Source organism: Schistocerca gregaria, chromosome 1, assembly GCF_023897955.1.
Source record: "Schistocerca gregaria isolate iqSchGreg1 chromosome 1, iqSchGreg1.2, whole genome shotgun sequence".
In the NCBI taxonomy this organism is placed as follows: domain Eukaryota; kingdom Metazoa; phylum Arthropoda; class Insecta; order Orthoptera; family Acrididae; genus Schistocerca; species Schistocerca gregaria.
In genome coordinates, this window is record NC_064920.1 from 1109568091 (window position 1) to 1109589694 (window position 21604).

The 21604-nt window shown below is 45.4% G+C and overlaps 1 protein-coding gene across 2 annotated transcripts in view; it reads left to right on the forward strand.

Annotated features, from left to right (window-relative positions):
- Window positions 1-21604, forward strand: part of LOC126283304 (uncharacterized) — a 777804-nt gene that overhangs the window by 651885 nt on the left and 104315 nt on the right. For both annotated transcript variants that reach the window (XM_049982262.1, XM_049982261.1), the window contains exon 2: window positions 6025-6305. In XM_049982262.1, coding sequence (XP_049838219.1) covers window positions 6025-6305 — 281 coding nt within the window. The remainder of the gene's footprint in view (window positions 1-6024; window positions 6306-21604) is intronic.

Consider the following 21604-nt stretch of genomic DNA (forward strand, 5'->3'; position numbering starts at 1 on the left):
TGCGCGCGTCGTTTGGTGATGATCGTGTGCTCAGCCGCCACTTTCGTCACGCTTGGCGTCCCAGGTCCCCAGACCTCAGTCCGTGCGATTATTGGCTTTGGGGTTACCTGAAGTCGCAAGTGTATCGTGATCGATCGATATCTCTATGGATGCTGAAAGACAACATCCGACGCCAATGCCTCACCATAAATTCGGACTGCTTTACAGAGCTGTTCACAACATTATTCCTCGACTACAGCTATTGTTGAGGAATAATGGTGCATATATTGAGCATTTCCTGTAAAGAACATCATCTTTGCTTTGTCTTACTTTGTTATGCTAATTATTGCTATTCTGATCAGATGAAGCGCCATCTGTTGGACATTTTTCGAACTTTTGTATCTTTTTCTTTGTTCTGATAAAACTCCATGTCATTCCAAGCATGTGTGTCAATTTGTACCTCTCTATCTACATTATTCCGTGTATTCAGTTTTCAAATTTATACTGACTTTTTGATCACCCGGTACTTTAGCCGCTGCGTTGCGGTCTGTTTTTTAAATTGCGATTTATAACTTTTCTGTTTGCTCTTAAGTTGTTGCCCATACAAAAATTCATTAAAAGTATTTACAGCATTGCTAGTACGGCGGCTTCTTCGTTAATGCAAAACTGTTTCGCAGCCATCGTAAAAACATTTCCGACGGAAGAGTAAAGCAGGACCGTATCCCGGAAGTACAGTCTCACGTGAATTGCCTCTTAAAGTCGGTGGAACAGAGCGTAAACTCTCTGTTTCCGGAGGTGCAGCAGAGCAGCGTCCGGCGTGTCGGCTCGCCGTTACGCATGTCAGACGCGGCGTGCGCCCGCCGCATCGCTTGTAAACCGTCCGCCACTCCCTTTGTCAATGTGGGGGACAAGCAGGCGCGTAGAATACGGAACGACGCCGTCCTTAGCGGCAACCGCGACCTGCTGCTCCCGTGGCTCTGTGTAGGAGCTCTGGCTGATCTGCACACTTCTCTACGCCCATTGTCATTGCCCACTGCCATCGCTGGCCCCCTTTGCGCTTCCATACTTCACAAGAGACTTGTCGTAAACTTAAGTGCTGCCTCATTGCTTCAGAGCGCCGAACGTATTGCTCGTATCGTGCTCTGGAAGTGATAGCTCTAATGAATTCACAGCGCTTGTACAACGTCTGACCACTGTACAGTGTCTTGCGGGAACAGGCCCGAACGCTATCTCAGTTACCTAAATACACTACTGGCCATTAAAATTACTACACCAACAAGAAACGCAGATGATAAACGAGTATGACATTTTCACGCAATTTGGGTGCATAGATCCTGAGAAATCAGTACCAAGAACAACCACCTCTGGCCGTAATAAGGGCATTGATACGCCTGTGCATTGAGTCAAACAGAGCTTGGATGGCGTGTACAGCTACAGCTGCCCATGCAGCTTCAATACGATACCACAGTTCATCACGAGTAGTGACTGGCGTATTGTGACGAGACAGTTGCTTGGCCACCATTGACCAGACGTTTTCAATTGGTGAGAGATATGGAGAATGTGCTGGCCAGGGCAGCAGTCCAACATTTGCTATATCCAGAAAGGCCCGTATAGGACCTGCAACATGCGGTCGTGCATTATCCACCTGAAATGTAGGGTTTCGTAGGGATCGAATGAAGGGTAGAGCCACGGGTCGTAACACATCTGAAATGTAATGTCCACTGTTCAAAGTGCCGTCAATGGGAACAAGAGGTGACCGAGACGTGTAACCAATGGCACCCCATGCCATCACGCCGGGTGATACGTCAGTATGGCGATGACGAATACACGCTTCCAATGTGCGTTCAGCGCGATGACGCCAAACACGGATGCGACCATCGTGGTGCTGTAAACAGAACCTGGATTTATCCGAAAAAATGACGTTTTGCTATTCGTGCACCGAGGTTCGTCGTTCAGTACACCATCGCAGGCGCTCCTGTCTTCGATACAACGTCAAGGGTAACCACAGCCATGGTCTCCGAGCTGATAGTCCGTGCTGCTGCAAACGTCGTCGATCTGTTCGTGCAGATGGTTGTTGTCTTGCAAACGTCCCCATCTGTTGACTCAGGGATCGAGACGTGGCTGCATGATCCGTTACAGCCATGCGGATAAGATGCCTGTCATCTCGACTGCTAGTGACATGAGACCGTTGGGATCCAGCACGGCGTTCCGTATTACCCTCCTGAACCCACCGATTCCATCTTCTGGTAAGAGTCATTGGATTCCGACCAACGCGAGCAGGAATGTCGCGATACGATAAACCGCAATCGCGATAGGCTACATTCCGATCTTTATCGAAGTCTGAAACGTGATGGTACGCATTTCTCCTCCTTAGATGAAGCATTACAACAACGTTTCACCAGGCAACGCTGGTCAACGGCTGTTTGTGTATGAGAAATCGGTTGGAAACTTTCCTCAAGTCAGCAAGTTGTAGGTGTCGCCACCGGCGCCAACCTTGTGTGAATGCTCTGAAAAGCTAATAATTTGCATATCACAGCATCTTCTTCCTGTCGGTTAAATTTCGCGTCTGTTGCAAGTCATCTTCGTGGTGTAGCAATTTTAATGGCCAGTATTGTACTATTCGTTTGTTGCTAATGAGAAGTACATTTGTGGGTAATTTCTAGTACATTTCGCTATTTTAATGGTCGCTGCATCTGATACTTTCTCAACTTCATAGTGGCTACGTACTGAAACGTTCCCCGGAGTTTCACCTTCACACCATCGACACACGGAACTTGAAAGCGAAAGAAAACGAAGATAGACGAGGAACTGCTCGTGTTTTTTGGCGTCAGGACATGTCATTTCACGTTGCGAAATATTCGCAAGCGTGAAGGGCAGTATCAGACACATAAGATTATTGCTTCATGTAGAGGAACGTGGGCAACGAGATGCAAAATAGCTAAGCCACAAGCACACACCATACTGGATTACGCCGTTTGCAGCCGAAGCCTATATTTGGTGGTTCTTATAAGTTACTTATTGTGAAGACGTACTGTTTCGAAGAACAGGCACATCGAGGATCTCTCGGAAACTCTTAGTTATTGGTACGACTTTTTATAATAAAATGACAGGAAACGACGAATCGGTGTAGCTTCTCCCATTTAGTACTTTTCGAATTATTCCTTGTGTACTATGAAGATCTGCTCGGCTTACCGGCTTATTGAAGATTTATCACAAACGTATCATTATTGGTACGATTTGCTGTAATTGTGAGCTAATGACATGTCTTGCGTTAAAGCCCCAGACATTGTATGATCAAAGAATTAAATTTAAGTTGCTACTTTGTAAGTGTAATTGAGAATCGGACTGTGACGCCAAAGGATGCGGTTTTCTATCTTGCTTTCTGTAAATACTTTTTATTCACCTTTATCTTTTCCGAAAGATTCTGGGACTTTGGTCAATACAACAGAAGGAAATTCTGTAATATATATTGCTGAATTTCCTTCCTATATATATATGACGCCGTGAAGCGTTTCCTTCAATTTAAAATTAGAGTTGAATTTACGAGGACTTAATTCAGGGGAGTGCAGTAAGTGGTATAGCACTTAGCAGCCCCGTCAGTCAGACAAATCAGTAACAGTTTCCACTGTACGTGCTTGAGCATTGTCCTGCAAAGTGATGGTCAGTTCCTGCAGAAAGTGTCATAACTTCTGTCTGTAGGCTGGTCGTAGGTTGTGTTGCAAAAATGAACAGCATAGAGCCAGAAGTGATGACACTTCTGCAGGATCCTTGTATACCTTAATTTCACAATGTCATTGGCATCGACATTGTATAATACTCGTAAATTGTGTATCTGTAATACTGGGGTAACAATGACCAATGATTAGAGTAACGCCGAAATAGAGAAACCCTACACATGATTTCAGAAATGGTAATATGATGGCAGACACACACATTTGAACAAAAAACTAATCAGTGGTCTGTATTGAGCATTAATCGAGTAACATGCATGATATAGTTGGAAACACTGATGGCTTTGCAGTTCAATGATAACATTGGATTTTGTACAACCATATTTTTACACATTTTCTCGTGTACAATTTTGAGTCAAAACAGGTTCGCCAGCTCTTGCGCAAGAAAATCAGCTACATGGCGCCATATGATTTATAGCGATGGAACTTCCCAGCAAACGGTATATTCTAAACACTCAGCTGAGAACCAGCAGAGAGTCGGAAATCTTTTGGTGTATGAGCAGTCAACGTAACTATATATATATGTTGTTAAGTGGGAGTGTTCCATTTGTTAGTTGTTGTGGGTATTTTTTTTTTTTTTCATCTACATCTACATGATTACTCTGCAATTCACATTTAAGTGCTTGGCAGAGGGTTCATCGAACCACAATAATACTATCTCTCTACCATTCCACTCCCGAACAGCGCGCGGGAAAAACGAACACTTAAACCTTTCTGTTCGAGCTCGGATTTCTCTTATTTTATTTTGATGATCATTCATACCTATGTAGGTTGGGCTCAACAAAATATTTTCGCATTCGGAAGAGAAAGTTGGTGACTGAAATTTCGTAAATAGATCTCGGCGCGACGAAAAACGTCTTTGCTTTAATGACTTCCATCCCAAGTCGCTTATGATATTTGTCATACTCTCTCCCCTATTAAGTGATAATACAAAACGAGCTGCCCTTTTTTGCACCCTTTCGATGTCATACGTCAATCCCACCTGGTAAGGATCCCACACCGCGCAGCAATATTCTAACAAAGGACGAACGAGTGTAGTGTAAGCTATCTCTTTAGTGGGCTTGTTACATCTTCTAAGTGTCCTGCCAATGAAACGCAACCTTTGGCTCTCCTTTCCCACAATATTATCTATGTGGTCTTTCCAACTGAAGTTGTTCGTAATTTTAACACCCAGGTACTTAGTTGAATTGACAGCCTTGAGAACTGTACTATTTATCGAGTAATCGAATTCCAACGGATTTGTTTTGGAACTCGTGTGGATCACCTCACACTTTTCGTTATTTAGCGTCAACCATAGAGCAATCTTTTCGAAATCGCTTTGCAACTGATACTGCTCTTCGGATGACCTCACTAGACGGCAAATTACAGCATCATCTGCGAACAACCTAATAGAACTGCTCAGATTGTCACCCAGGTCATTTATATAGATCAGGAACAGCAGAAGTCCCAGGACGCTTCCCTGGGGAACACCTGATATCACTTCAGTGTTACTCGATGATTTTCCGTCTATTACTACGAACTGCGACCTTCCTGACGGGAAATCACGAATCCAGTCACACAACTGAGACGATGCCCCATAGGCCCGCAGCTTGATTAGAAGTCGCTTGTGAGGAACGGTGTCTAAAGCTTTCCCGAAATCTAGAAATACGGAATCAACTTGAGATAACTTGGCGATAGCGGCCATTACTTCGTGCGAATAAAGAGCTAGCTGTGTTGCACAAGAACGATGTTCTCTGAAACCAGGCTGATTACGTGTCAATAGATCGTTCCCCTCGAGGTCATTCATAATGGTTGAATACAGTAGATGCTCCAAAACCCTACTGCAAACCGACGTCAATGATACAGGTCTGTAGTTAGATGGGTTACTCCTACTACCCTTCTTAAACACTGGTGCGACCTGCGCAATTTTCCAATCTGCAGGTGCAGATCTATCGGTGAGCGAGCGGTTGTATATGAGTGCTAAGTAGGGAGCTATAGTATCAGCGTAATCTGAAAGGAACCTAATCGGTATACAATCTGGACCTGAAGACTTGCCCGTATCAAGCGATTTGAGTTGCTTCGCAACCCCTAAGGTATCTACTTGTAAGACACTCATGCTGGCAGCTGTTTGAAATTCTGGAATATTCCACTCGTCTTCCCTGGTGAAGGAATTTCATGTGTGCTGTGTGGCTTGGTTTTGTGTGTGTGTGTGTGTGTGTGTGCTTGTATGTTGGTGGTGAATGTTTGTTTTTGTGTGCTGGGTGTGGTCAGGCTGTAAGTAGACGAGCTGAGCGGTGCTCGCCTGACGATCGCGTGTCGCGCTTCGCTGTTGCAGCGGAGGGCGACCTGTGCGACTTCAGCGCGCGCGCCACGCACTTCGCGGCGCGCCGCGCCGCGCCGCAGGCTCTGTTCTCGGCGGAGACGCGGCCGGCCGCGGTGCGCCGGCTGTACGAGTCTGCGGCACGCACGCCGGTGCCGCTGATGCGCCAGCTGGACCGCCACCGCGAGGACGGCCGCCGCTGCTCCCGCTTCTTCCTCTGCACGCCCGTGCTGGGGCAGCGCCGCCGCCGGCACGCGCGCCTGCGCAGCGCCGACATCGACATCGAGACGCGCACCGTGAGTACACACAACGGGCTCTCTCTCCGGTGCACTGCACTGGTCAATAGTCGGATGACTTCGGCCGGTAGTCACTTGTTTCTGGTTGCAGCCAACGTCAGGTAGCCGTCACTACTGTGTGAGGTGCGCTGTGTCACTTGCTTGTACTTCACTCTATGTCGTACTGTTTGCCTTGCTTCTGATTTCCATCACGGCCTGATGGAACCCCTTTCAGATTCTACACGTGACAGTATTGTGGTGTCACCGCCAGACACCACACATTTTTTTCCCGTTATTGTGATTTCATTACCCTGCCCCGTATGGGCAGCGGAGGGCTGTCAGCGGGACAATCCGCCGCTCTTCAGCCGAGTGACATAACTACTTAAAACAAGAATAAAATGTTACATACATAAGGCGAGAAGGGGGAACTTAAAACAGAATAATGGGAGAAAATGGAGGTAAAAAATAGACTAACACAGAGACGCTCATGGAGGACAGTTAAGTCACCAGAAAGTTAAAAAAAAAAACACAGTCGGCGAGTCTTCAAAACTCAGAGAAGGCACTGAATGGACATGCACACATTAAAAGTCGGCCACAGTAATAAAAACACACCGGAACAACACACTTAAAACCCACTTGGAGCACACACGACGAAGAATAAAACTGCCAGGCGGGACCTGCCGAGGGAAAGGGCAGAGAGGATGGAAAAGGAGGGGAGAGCATGGGGCAGCAGGGAAAGCGGCGGTATGAAGAGAGGAGGGGCATTAGTGGGTTCACTTAGAGACTGGAGACACGTGGGGCGGGAGAGGAAGAGGGAAGACAGGGCAGGAGGGAGCGCAGACACACTGAAAGGAGGCACAAGAGATGGAGGGGGAGTAGGAGGGGGAAGCCGCTCAGGAGGAGGGAGGGGGAGGAGAGGGAGCCCTGAGGAGGAAAAGAAAAATGGGGTTAGAGTTGGTAGTAAGGGTAGATGTCCGGGAGGGGTAGACGGTGGAAGTTGTGTTGGGAAAGGACATGGAGGGTGTGGAGACGGAGAGAGGGTGGGACACAATGGTAAAGGCGCGGCGGAGCGCATGGCGTTCGAACATTTGGAGGGCTTTATAGAGCCGGGGAGGGGCGGAAATCCAAGCAACGCTGGCATAACAGAGGATGGGGCGGATCAAGGATTTGTAGGTGTGAAGGATGGTGGAAGGATGCAGACCCCACGTCCGGCTGGACAGGAGTTTCAGGAGGCGGAGGTGGTTGTGAGCTTTGTTTTGGGAGGTAAGGAGATGGGGAGTCCAGGTGAGGTGGCGGTCGAGTGTGAGGCCAAGGTATTTGTGGGTAGGAGTGAGGTGGAAACGACGGCCATAAATGGTGAGGTAGAAATCATGGAGGCGGAAGGAGCGGGTGGACACTATACTTGCTAGTTGATAGCCTTTAAATCGACCGCGGTCCGTTAGTAAATGTCGGACCCGCGTGTCGCCACTATCAGTGTTCGCCACACGGCAGGTTTAGTCTAGGGAGACTCCCCAGCACTCCCCCCAGTTGTACAGCCGACTTCGCTTGCGATGGTTCACTGTCTACATACGCTCTCATTGCAGAGACGACAGTTTAGCATAGCGTTCAGCTACGTCATTTGCTGCGACCTAGCAAGGCGCCATATTCAGATACTATAATTACTTTGTGAATCATGTAGCGTCAAGAGCGACGTTCATCATTAATGGATTAAAGTTAACTATCAAACTAATTACGTCCGCTTTCTGAATTCTCATTCCTTGTCATGTTCCAGACCTCACGTCAATATAGTTCTTCCCTCCTCACGCCAGCCTGCGTGAGCTAAACACGGTGTTGGCTCTTCTACCAACACAAAAAGTATACTGCTCAGAGTTCTTACTACAAGACCCGTGTCTTCTGTATGGGAGTGGAACTGGTACAGCAAGAATAGGTAAAGGGTGTTTTCGTAAGAGCTGGCAAAAAATTAACAGGACGTAGAGGATTCTCCACTGAACAATTTGAGATAAAAAACTTGGTGTCGGAGAAGCCAACTTAAGAAAATAATAGTAATAAAATCATGTTATTGTGTACTTTTTTTAAAACTTCCTAGCAGATTAAAACTGTTTGCCGCACCGAGACTCGAACTCGGGACCTCTGTTTTCCGTGGGCAAGTGCTCTACCAAATGAGCTACCCAAGCACGATTCACGCCCCGTCCTCACAGCTTTACTTCTCCCAGTATCTCGTCTCCTACCTTCCAAACTTTACATAAGCTCTCCTGCGAACCTTGCAGAACTCTTGAAAGAAAGGATAGGGAGAAAAATGTTCAAATGTGTGTGAAATCTTATGGGACTTAACTGCTAATGTCATCAGCCCCTAAGCTTACACACTACTTAACCTAAATTATCGTAAGGACAAACAGACACACACCTACGCCCGAGGGAGGACTCGAACCTCCGCTGGGGCCAGCCGCACAGTCCATGACTGCAACGCTTCAGACCACTCGGCTAATCCCTCGCGTTGGATATGAATACATGGCCTAGCCACAGCCTGGGGGATGTTTGCAGAATGAGATTTCCACTCTGCAGCGGAGTGTGCGCTGATATGAAACTTCCTGGCAGATTAAAACAGTGTGCCGAACCGAGACTAGAACTCGGGACCTCTGCCTTTCGCGGGAAGTGCTCTACCGCTGCGGAATGAAAATTTCATTCTGTGAAACATCCCCCAGGCTGTGGCTAAGCAATGTCTCCGCAATATCCTTTCTTTCAGGAGTGCTAGTTCTGCAAGGTTCTGTAAAGTTTGGAAGGTAGGAGACGAGATACTGGCAGAAGTAAAGCTGTGAGGAGGAGGCGTGAGTCGTGCTCGGGTAGTTCACTTGGTAGAGCAGTTGCTCGCGAAAGGCAGAGGTCCAGAGTTCGAGTCTCCGTCCGGCACACAGTTTTAATCTGCCAAGAAGTTTCATATCAGCGCACACTCCGCTGCACAGTGAAAATCTCATTCCGTACTTTAATTTACGTTAGATTAGCTGCAAATCCTATAACTGACACAATGAACGTACCATTTGTACTGCATCTTACAAAACATGCTGAAACTGACAGCCATCGGCGAACAAGATTCTGCCGCACTCTCACGAATATCCACGGTGTGATTCGAATCACATCTCAGGCAGCTGCAATTCTGGAAACTAATTGCATCTCCGTATCGACTGCGGTCGCATATACAAATGTATACCGCCACAGCGTAGTTTGGTAATCTGCCGATAGTCAGTTGCCGCATCGATGGATTGGCCGTGCTATAGGAGACAGCTGTTTCATGAAATGGCCTCCCGGATCACCAGATCTCACTCCGTGTGGCTTTTTTTTTGGGGGACACATTAAAGATCTGGTGTATGTACCGCCTATACCACGTGATGTAGCAGAGCTCTGGGAGAGAATACGGGAAGCGACTGCCACAGTCAACAATGCCATGCTGGGACGAGTATGGCAAGAATTCTAGGTTCGCTTATCAAAAGTTTGTTAAAAAAAATAAAAATGTAAAAAACCACTTTCAGAGTTTCTCTTCAAAATGCAATATGTATACATCTGTAAAATTTTTAGTTCTTGTGCAATAAATAATTGAAAGTGTTTCCAGTCTTTATGTATACTCTATATAGATGGCCATGCAGACTGCCAGATAGAAGATATGGAGGCTCGCCCTCTTTGTTTCCTTGCAGAAAATGAAGAATGTACATGTAAACAAACAGCACAATCCTTTCTCCTGGCCCTTATCGCGAATCTTCACGGGGGTCAGCATGTTACTTTCCAGATCTGGCAATGTACTCCGACTGCCTGTATCTAGCGCTATTATATGGGAGAATGTGCGAACATTTTCGCAGTGTCTACAATTCGTATAACTGACGCGGGAAGTAGTTACCAATCTGGCGTTCACCTAGTCGGACGTGGGAAACGGCGTAAAAACCACATCCAGACATGTCCTCGTTGTTAATCCAGCGAGTGGATTCGATCTGTGGCACTCTCACCTCCCCGAATCCCGGAAGCGGAGTGATAACGTGCGTGGCTTTCCAGGCGGTTCTAGTGTCTCATGTCCTAACCTAATTCGATGAGCAACACCTGATTTAATTCATCTGTATTCCATTACCGGTTTCCTGCTTTTTTAATGTTTGTCTAACAAACTCTTTTCGAGACACTATCCATTCAGTTCACCTGCTCTACCAAATCCTTTGCCGTCTCTGACAGAATTATAACGTAATCGTAAAACCGTTAAGTTATACAGTCACATAAATTAGCCTCACATATTAATTCGTTACTATACATAGTAATTTCGATTTGTCTCCATCACACCAGCAATTATTCACCATTCTCTCTCTCTCTCTTCTCAGTGATCACAGGCTCTGTAGACCACGAGCAGCATCAGTGATCTGCTTCCACGGCCTTCTATCTCTCGCAGCCTTTCTCCACCCTGTGCAAATTTCTGATGCTGCTATGTCCTTCTCTGTGGCATCTCTGCACCTTTTACGGGGTCGGCCCAATGGTCTTGTTGCTTGGAAGTTCCTTCAAATGCTTTCTTGGTGATTCTGTTGTTTTCCATTCTAGCCACATGTCCAGCCCATTGCAGTCTCCTACTTTTTAATTTCTAGATGGTAGTGGGCTGCTTCATTAACTGATTCATTCATCTGTTAGTAAAAGTAATGGTTAATTATTCACCATTACTTTCAATAATAGATGAATGTTGAAAAAGAGTCCAAATGCATGTAATATTAAAGTTTCAGCATTGGCACAAAATATGTTCAGGAAATGACAATATCTCTTTGATGACGGTGACATGTGCAGTATGCTAACTTACTGTATAGCCAATCCTACTCCGTGATCTTACCCAGACGTATTATAAGACAGTTTCTATGCAAATTAATTTACGTTCGAATCCAAAATCTGAAGTAATATCTCGGAACTTGCAGCAAGATTCTACTCCGCCTTAGCTCTATAAATGCACAAATGCCGTTGACTGAGCTGTTGTGAAAGAAGGGCACGCCTTTCTTCCCACGGCGGCAGTCCTCGCCGATCCTGTAACGGGAGCGGTACGCCGCATTCTTGTGGTTTTGCAGAACAGCGGATGATATCGCAAGGTTGGCGGGCGGTTTTGCTAAGAAAGGACTAGACGTCTGGAGGTGGCACCGTGCGCTCGAGAGATGCGGCAGGAGCTTTGGTGTGTGATATCATCCCACTACTATCCGAGGGCAGGTGGCGTGCCTTTGTAGAAGCTGCGGCGAGTTCAAAGCTTCGGTAATTGGAGGGGCTAAGCTGTTCTTTCACGTCGGTGGCGGGTTTTCAGACGAGAAATATGGAGGGGTCGGGTGACGGGCTTCAGCGCCGTGCTGCATTCCCAACCCTCTTACTTTTTTCATTGACCGCTTTCAGCCCTCTCGAGAAGTGCCCATTGGTGTCTCAAGAGCGACACTCTTTATACCGCTCCTGGGTGGCTTTAATCCGTTTAGCGCTGTTGTTATGACGGGGACTGCTGCCGAAGTCGCAGTTAGAGCACTCTCACATTTCTGCATCAGCAGTACAGCGAAGTTGAACTGACACTTGCGACCAAGAATATCACCAACCGCTGTTCGCTCCAGTCGCCCTACTAGAGTGTAGGAGCTCTTTTTGTTATTGTCACAGGGTTAGACCTTCAGGAGGAGAATTATGATTCACTGGAGGCAGACTTTGTTCTTGTTCTATTTTAGCCTTGGCCTCCAACGTACTTGACCGGGCAGCCTATCTGACTGCCAAGCGGAGGGCCTGAGTTCAATGCCCGGCATTATTTTTCTTTGGTGGGAGGACTGGAACGGAGTGCACTCGGCGTCGCGTGGCCAGTTGACGAGCAACTTGAAGGAGATTTAGCGGCTTAAAGATCTGGAAAGCCGACGCGAAAGCGGTGTGCTGATCGCTTACGGTTCCGTAACCAAATGACGCCATGTGGCAGAGGATGAATCGGCAGGCAGTCTGATCGCGGAGTTATCTCCATTATACAGTTGTTTCCGGGTTTTCGGCGAGTTCGCCCGACATATAGTTTACATTCTACGCCAATGGCAATCAACACTCCCCCCTTCCCCCCCCCCCCCCTTCCACTAAGGCCGGCCGGTGTGGCCGAGCGGTTCTAGGCGCTTAAAGTCCGGAACCGCGCTGCTGCTACGGTCGCGGCTTCGCATCCTGCCTCGGGCATGGATATGTGTGATGTCCCTAGGTTAGTTAGATGTAAGTAATTCTAAGTTCTAGGGGACTGATGACCTCAGATGTTAAGTCCCATGGTGCTTAGAGCCATTTGAACATTTGAACCCCCCACTAATGGGTGTTCCATCTTTCATGATGGGCGGCAGGCGGTAGGGATTTTAAAAACATTCTGATCAGTTTTTCATAATATTTCGGTATAAGGCATTTGGTAAGTAATTATTATTATATGCTCTAACTTGCTGTAAATCTGCTTTCTGTGACATTGTGTTAGAAAATCTTATTACTAACAGCGATGGAAAAGTGGGCGGTGGGTAAAAAGCTTGACTACCTCTGCTCTAGAACATCCCAAAAATTGTCTCTCGGGTTCACGATTGGACGTTGAGCAGGCCACTCAAGTAAATCCATCATATTTCTGTCTCAACGTTGTGCAACGATCCTTGTTTTGCGCTCAGGAATATTATCTTGAGAACACATACTCGATTCTCCACTGTTGCCCCGTATTATTGTCTAAAACGTTTTCATAAGCACCTGCGTACCCTTTTCCCTTCAGCCAAAACTTCCATTGAGAACGAGGGACGATAGATACAACACGGAAGATACAAATTTCAAAGAACGCAAGATGATACAGACGTTCCAAGATATGTAATCGCAGAAAGATAATGAGTGTAGATTGAAAGTTTTCACGGCCGGTAATTGCATTATTACTGATATTTGTTTTACGGGCATTAGGCTACAGTTCAAGGCATAATTCACCGGACATCGTTTGGTCTCCTCCTCTTGCTGGATACATCGTCAGGGACTTTAATACTCAGAAATGAGTTACAGACTCAGACAAGGCCAGCAAACCGAATTGTTTATACCGCGAAGTTATAATTATAGTGAGGCTATTCACAGAGTGTGGACTGTAATTATGGTATGCTGTGAGACTTCCTAGATATTCTAAGCGTTAATGCGGAGCCAATTTACTCTGGAAAAAAATTAGTTCCAATTTTGTCCACCAGTTGAAAATCTGGCACAGTGAATGCAAGTAAAACATATAGATATTACCATATGTATTATAATTCATTAGGTACGGGACGTGAAGAGAAAAGTTCAAAGAAGTGAGAACGCTATAATGTTGATTTTATTATTAACAGACACTTACACAACTTGTTCAGAATGAGCACTGGAGACGTCGACGACGTGCTGTACAGCTCCAAATTTGCACCTGGTGGCCAAACTTGCAACTAATTTTCCTGCCAACGTAAATCGGTTCGACATTAGCATACTGCCATACGATAGTTGCAACTCACTTGGACCCCTGTGAGTAGCTGCAGTTTAATTATAACCACTCGGTGTGTGTCCGAGCAACGGTCGGATCGTGACGTCATCAGACTGCTGCGTAAAATCGCGGACGATTGCTATGGAGCTTGTAGGGCTGGGGGGTGGGGGTGGGGTTGGGGGAGAGTTGGCGGTTTTTGTCCTATTTAGTAGTAAGGAACACAACTTGTCTCCATTTGAGCCCTCCTCCTCTCGTATTAAAGTCGTCTTTGTGGTTTTGAGTTTTTATGCCCCCTCTGTGCATCCTACCGTGTTAATGATTAGACCTTGCTACAACTGCAGTGTCAGAGAAACAAATTTGGATGGCTCCCCGGTACCAGTGCAGTATCTGTTACTACTGATTTATCCTCCTTGCCCAGGCGACAGTTTCCCATGTGTTCCTTAAGCCGGGTTTTAATACTCCTTTTTATAGTTGCTATTTACACTTGGCCGCAAGTGCATGGGATTTTATGGACTCCTGCTGTGGCAAGCGGCGGTCCTAGGTCCGTTGCAGTGATCAAATTTTGCGCGAATATGAGTGAGTCATCATGTATCTTGTTACAATGGAAATTTTTTTCGCACTTCACCCGAACGCACAGCTGTTGTCGCTGCATATTCCTTTCCTCTCGTGGCAAGTGATGTATGCTTTTCAGTCGCCTTGAAACTATTAATCACAGAATGTAAGAGAATATTTGGGGAGACTGTGAGAGCGATGTCCCGTGTCGTATATAAAATGATTTTTTGTGTTCACCCTCTTTCACATGTAGTACTTGGTCAGTCAGTTGACTGAACTTGCGCGGCAGGAAAGAACAATCGCTCTCCCGCCTCGCTGCCGCTAAGTACATCCTGCGTCCCGCGGAGATGGAAGAGGGCTTGCATGCACCCCGCATGACTTCATTCGCAAAACTAAGATTCGTTGCTGTGGAGCATTCCATTTTGTTCATGAGCAGGCAGCGGGTATATAGACTCCTTTGCAGTAGTTCTGCTGCTCAATTTAGACTGAGACTGACCAGTCAATATGACGCTACGTAGAACATTCCTTAACCGGTCTTCGAGCAAATTTCTCTCAAGCTGCGCTTGTAAAGCATTAAGAAATTCCAAGACAGGATCGAGTGAATATTTTTAAGCGTTTCTACGTACAGTTCATAGAATTTGTCGACCTGGAAAAAGCGTTCAACATTCTAAAATTGTGCAAGATGTTTGAAATTGTGAGAAAAATAGGGGTAAAGTATAGGGGGAAACAGGTAATATACTGTATGTACAAAAGCCAAGAGGGAATAATAAGAGTGGACGAGCAAGAACAAAGTGTTCGGATTAAAAAGGGTGTAAGACAGGGATGTAGTCTTTCGCCCCTACAGTTCAATCTCTACATCGAAAAAGCAATGATGGAAATAAAAGAAAGGTTCAAGAATAGAATGAAAAATCAAGGTGAAAGGACGTCAATGATACGATTATCTGATGAAATTGCGAACCTGAGTAAAAGTGAAGAAGAATTACATGATCTGCAGAATGAAATAAACAGTTCTAATGAGTAAAGAAAGTGAACTAACAATAAATCAAAGAAAGATGAAAGTAATGAGAAGTAGCAGAAATCAGAACAGAGAGAAACTTAACATCAAGGTTGATGGCCACGAAGTAGATGAAGTTAAGGAATTCTGCTACCTAGGCAGCAAAATAACCAATGACGGACGGAGCAAGGAAGACATCAAAAACGGACTAGCACTGGCAAAAATGGCATTCCTGTCCAAGAGAACTTTACTAGTATCAAACATAGACTTTAATATAAGGAAGAAATTTCTGAGAATGTACGTTTGGCGCACAACATTCTATGGTAGTGAAACATGGACTGTGAGAAAACCGGAACAGAAGAGAATCGAAGCTTTTGAGGTGTGTTGCTAGAGAAGAATGTTAAAAATTAGTTGGCCCTATAAGGTAAGGAATGACGAGGTTCTGTGCAGAATCGGAGAGAAGAGGAAAGGAATATGTGGAAAACACTGACAAGGAGAAGGGACAGGATGATAGGACATCTGTTAGGACATCAGGGAATGACTTCCGTGGTACTAGAGGGAGCTGTAAAGGGCAAAAGCTGTCGGGGAAGACAGAGATTGGAATACATCCAGCAAGTAATTGAGGACATCGGTTGAAAGTGCCACTCGGAGATGAAAAGGTTGTGTCAGGAGAGGAATTCGTGGCGGGAAGGACCAAAGAAGTCAGAAAACTTACAACTTAAATAAAAAAATCATAACAAGGGCATTTCATGACACAGTCCTAAGGGTGTGAACTTGATTTCTATTCTACAGTATGTTGTACTCTGATAGCATAAACGCTAAACTCACTCTCTCTCAACGTCCGTCATATGAAAAATTTCGATTTTTTTCGGGAAGATAATGTTTTGTCTGAATGTACTTCGTACGTATTAACTATTTACTCCTGCTACCCAGCTGCCGAAACTGGGTTAAGCCAGTGTAGCACAGTTTTTAAGACACTGAAGGCATATTTAAAGCGGCCACAACTGATTTGTGACTTACGTCCAACTCTTCCGATGGAATATGGTCGGTTGTATAATTAAAACCGCATTGATTATATATCGGAGATAGAGAGAGATAGACAGACAGATAGAGAGAATTGACGTTGCGTTTGCCGTATGACACACTTTTTCAGCGATCCCCTTCGCATACATCATATAAACTGCAAGTGATTAAAAAAGGATTAATTACAACCTTCAAGCAGACTTTTATTCCATGTTTTTCGAGTGCCATTTATCTGTCGTTAATCACGCAGCAGTATTAATAATTTATTTTGATTCACTTTTTTTCGATCAGGATTTTTCTAAATAAATCGGCTCAGCTATCTGATGTATTGGCCTTTATTCAGCCCGAACGAAAATCTTTTCTCTTTGGCTGACGATTATTAATTACAATTCACGACAACCGGTTCCAACCTATTCAGGCTTTAATTTCGTATTATAGCGGCCGACGGCGAAGCTAATTTATTTCCTCGCTGGGCTGCTCCGCATTACGTCGCGGTTGGCTTTGTTTGGTTCCGCGTTTCATGCTTTGCCGATAGTAAGGCCAACATCACGCAGCAAATTACCCAATCGCCTGCCCACGGGATGTAGAGACTCCTTCCTACCTGTCAAATGTTTGGATGATTATGAATTACGAACGCAGTAATGCAACAAATATGAGTTGTAACTACCGGTAAACAATAATATAGTTTGGAGAGGTGGCTATTACCCAGAAAATCGAAGTGAGGGCCTGGCGTGGCGAAGGTGGCAGTTCCGCTGGGGAGCGGGGAGTCGGTAACACCGTACACTCTCGAATCCTTGAAAGTGGAGCACTGCAGCACGCTACACGTTTTCGCTTCAGTGACAGCGACTACAACCCATGAATGTAGACTGGCACTTTTCTTCAACAATTTCTCTTCTGCCTGTATCAGTTTTCCAGTATGTACTCACAGAGTAACTTGTATGGGTCCACTTTCCGACTAAATGAACCACTTACCGCTTAAACTTTGTGCCCCTATTTTATTTTAAAAAATCTATAGTAGTTTACTTTTTGATAACTGTGTCGTCTTGTTCGTACACGAAAATTCGTTTATTCCAGGCTCAATTTTTACAGCTGGAGGTTACAGGTCGGAAGGGGTGGCGGAGTGCGGATTGAATGGCAATATATGTTAAACTATCTCCCAGTAAAAGCATTCACATTCGTGGAACTTCGAGCTGGAGCTTCATCCTGGGTAACCAGCTGAGATCAGTTTACCTACAGGAGAAGGACAAAGATATGCAAACACTAAAAACACAACACACTGCCATGCCTAATTCGGCACAGAAAAACCTTTGACATTCAGCACAGCTTCCAGTCATTTTGGAATGAATAAATGAAGGTCCTAACAGGTGTAGAAGTATGAAACCTATAGGCGGTGCTAGCCGTCAGTGTAGGGCCCGTGAGACCGTGTAGCGCCATCTGCTTCCTGTAACGGCGGACGACGAATGTCAGCACACAGTAACCCAAGAGCCATACATCGGTATCTGTTTCAAACCCGTTAACACGCTCAGTTTTGTGCCTACGAACTACGATTTGCGGGCATTGGTTTTCTGTTATCATTTGAAGAAAACTGCTGCAGAATGCCATCGAATGCTTGTCGAACATACTCTTGGGAAAACGCAGTGTTTCGAGTGGTTTAAAAAATTAAAAGATGATTTTGGCGTGAGAAACGACGAGCGCGGGTAACCACCGAAAAAGTTCGATGACAACGAATTTCAGGCGTTATTGGATGAAGATGATAAACTCAACAGGAACTCGTGGAACAATTGAATGTGACGCAGATAGCCGTTTCTCTTCGGTTGACAGCTATGGGAAAGGAGCAGAAACTGGGAAAATGGATTCCGCATGAACTGAATGGAAGACAGCAAGCAACTCGAAAGACCACTTGTGAAATGCTGCTCGCCAGATACAAAAGAAATTTGTTTCTCCATCGAATACTGACAGATGATGAAAAAATGGATCCTAGGCGTCGTACATTATAGGTGAATCTAAGAAAACCATCGACATCCACTGCAAGATCAAATCGCTTTGGAAAGAAGACAATACGCCGCGCGGTCTGAGGCATCTTGGGTCTGCGCGGTTTCCCCCCGCCCCCGTCGGAGGTTCGAGTCCTGCCTCGGGCATGGGCATGGGTGTGAGTCTTGTCCATGGCGTAAGTTAGTTTAAGTAATGTGTAAGCTTAGGGACCAATGACCTACGCAGTTTGGTCCCATAAAATCTTACCACAAAAAAAGGCAACGCTCTGTGTTTGGTGGGATCAGAACTGTGTCGTCTATTGTGAGCTGCTAAAACCTGGTTGAACCGTTAACACTGATGACTACCAACAGCAAATGATCGATTTAAATCGAGGACTAGGTGAAAAACGAGCAGAATATGAAAAAAAGGCAACACAAAGTCATATTGCTCAGTGATAACGCCCTATCACAGACAGCAAAACGGGTCACGGAAACTATCGAGGCGTTCAGTTCGGAAATACTAGGGTTTTTTCTCCAGACTTGTCTCCGTCCGATTATCATCTATTTGTATCACTGGGATACGCTCTCCCTGAACAAGCTCCAGTTCGTATGGAAACTTACAGAAATGGCTCGCTGACTGGTTCGTTTCAAAACAAGAACTTTTTTCTTGGCATGGCATTCATAGCCTTCCAGAGAAATGGAAGAAATATATAAATAGCAATGGAGATTATTTTGAATAAAATATTGTTTATCAGTTTCAAACAACAGACGTGTAGTTATTTCAAATTCCGGTATAATACTTCTACACCTGGTATATGGTTTTCAACATAACCTTATGCCATTCTTCCTGCAAAATAGTGGATGTTCAGTTACGATCATGGAGATGGATAACGATCTCCGTAAAGGAGACGACAAATGCTCAATAATATTGAAATCTGGTGACGTGGGCAGGGGAGATGTGACAATTCACCCTCGTGCCTGCAGACCAGTCCTGGACGAACAGGGACCTTATTGTCTCGGAAGACATCCTCACCCTTGACGTACAAACACTGTACCGTTGGATGGACCTGATCAACCGATATAGTCACGTAATCCTTAACAATAATGCGACACTGGAATAAGTCCCGCCATGTTTCACTCTTGGGACTTAAACTAGGCCAGAAGTTGGCATGAAACGAGGACTCATCCGACCATAGGACAATCTTCCATTGCTCTACAGTCCAGGTTTTATGTCTTCGGCAGCACGCTTTCCTGTTATTGGCATTTGCGTTATTGATGGATGGTTTTGGAATTACAACCCACTCTGCAATGCCCTGATTACGGAGTTCCCTTCGTTCTGTTTTGGTGCTGACAGGTTTCGCGAGTGCACCAATCAGTTCTACACCGACTTTCGCTGCTGTCGTCTTTTTATTTTTCGTCACAATCCCGTTCAATGACCTATGTCACGATCACTCAACATACACTTTCGTCCTAGTTTTGACTTAGCGAATAATGTTTTTCCGCTTTCTCTGTATGCCGTATAAATGTTCGATTCGGTGCTTCTTGAAACACCAACACAACGGCTATCTTAGTTATGGAAGCAGCCACCATTCCAGCGTCAACAGTCCGCAGCTCGTGGTCATGCGGTAGCGTTCTCGCTTCCGGCGCCCGGGTTCCCGGGTTCGATTCCCGGCGGGGTCAGAGTTTTTCTCTGCCTCGTGATGACTGGGTGTTGTGTGATGTCCTTAGGTTAGTTATGTTTAAGTAGTTCTAAGTTCTAGGGGACTGATGACCATAAATGTTAAGTCCCATAATACTCAGAGCCATTTGAACCAATCCAGCGTCAACAAGTTCCCCGCGTTTGAATGCAGGTGGCACTCACAACTACATACAACTCTGTTCTGGAAACGAGTGACAATTTCAACGCAATGAGGACGTTGCACAGCTGTTATTCGTGGTAAAAGGTTTGGCTCCTATCTGCATTTATGTTCAAGCCTGCATTTCCCACGCTGTTTCCTGTAATTTTTTCCAACGTTATCAATAGCACTCAACACTTCATGCGAATAAAGAGCTAGTGTTTCACAATAACGATGTTTTCTAAACCCATGTTGACTGTGTGTCAATAGACCGTTTTCTTCGAGGTTATTCATAATGTTCGCAATAAGGGAAGTATAGGAGATATTTTGTCCTCGCAATGTGAGCCAGCCAGCGTCACTTCGGCTGTTAGACAAGACACTTTGCGGCTACTTTCCGCTATCGTTCCTTTTTCCTGGAATCGAAGGCTCCGTGGGTGGCCGAGTCTCAGCACCGCTGCGGTCTGCCCGCCGTTAACGCCGCACGCCAGGCAGGTATCCGATGTCATCGCTTCTGTAGCAACGTAACAGGAACGGCCAGTTGGCAGCATCGCGAGACGGGAAACAATACCTTGCGTTTGCTGCGACAGACTATACGGTATGTCCTGAACGCTTCAGCTACTTTCGTTGTACGTAATGGAATACTATTTTAATGCCTTAGATATACTTTAAGAAGTGTTCAAATGGAAAAGTACGAAACGTCGTAACAACCAAACCAGTCGTAATTTGCATATGCTGCTTTCGGATAACGAAGTGAGATATCTGCATCTACATATACATATATAAATCACATATAAGTGCCTGGCAGAAGGTTCATCGAACCACTATCACAATTCTCTATTATTCCAATCTCCTATAGCGTGCGGAAAGAACGACACCTATGTCTTTCCGTACAAACTCTGACATCCCTTATTTTTTCGTGGTGATCGTTCCTCCCTATGTAGGTCGGTGTCAACAAAATATTTTCTCATTCGGAGGAGAAAGTTGGTGATCAGGATTTCGTGAGAAGATTTCGACGCAATGAAAAACGCCTTTCTTTTAATGATGTCCAGCCCAAATCCTGTATCATTTCAGTGACGCTCTCCCCCATATTTCGCGATAATACAAAACGTGCTGCCCTTCTTTGAACTTTTTCGATGTACTCCGTCAGTCCTATCTGGTACCGATCCCTTTCCGTACAAACTCTGACATCCCTTATTTTTTCGTGGTGATCGTTCCTCCCTATGTAGGTCGGTGTCAACAAAATATTTTCTCATTCGGAGGAGAAAGTTGGTGATCAGGATTTCGTGAGAAGATTTCGACGCAATGAAAAACGCCTTTCTTTTAATGATGTCCAGCCCAAATCCTGTATCATTTCAGTGACGCTCTCCCCCATATTTCGCGATAATACAAAACGTGCTGCCCTTCTTTGAACTTTTTCGATGTACTCCGTCAGTCCTATCTGGTACCGATCCCACACTGCGCAGCAGTGTTCTAAAATAGGACTGACAAGCGTAGTG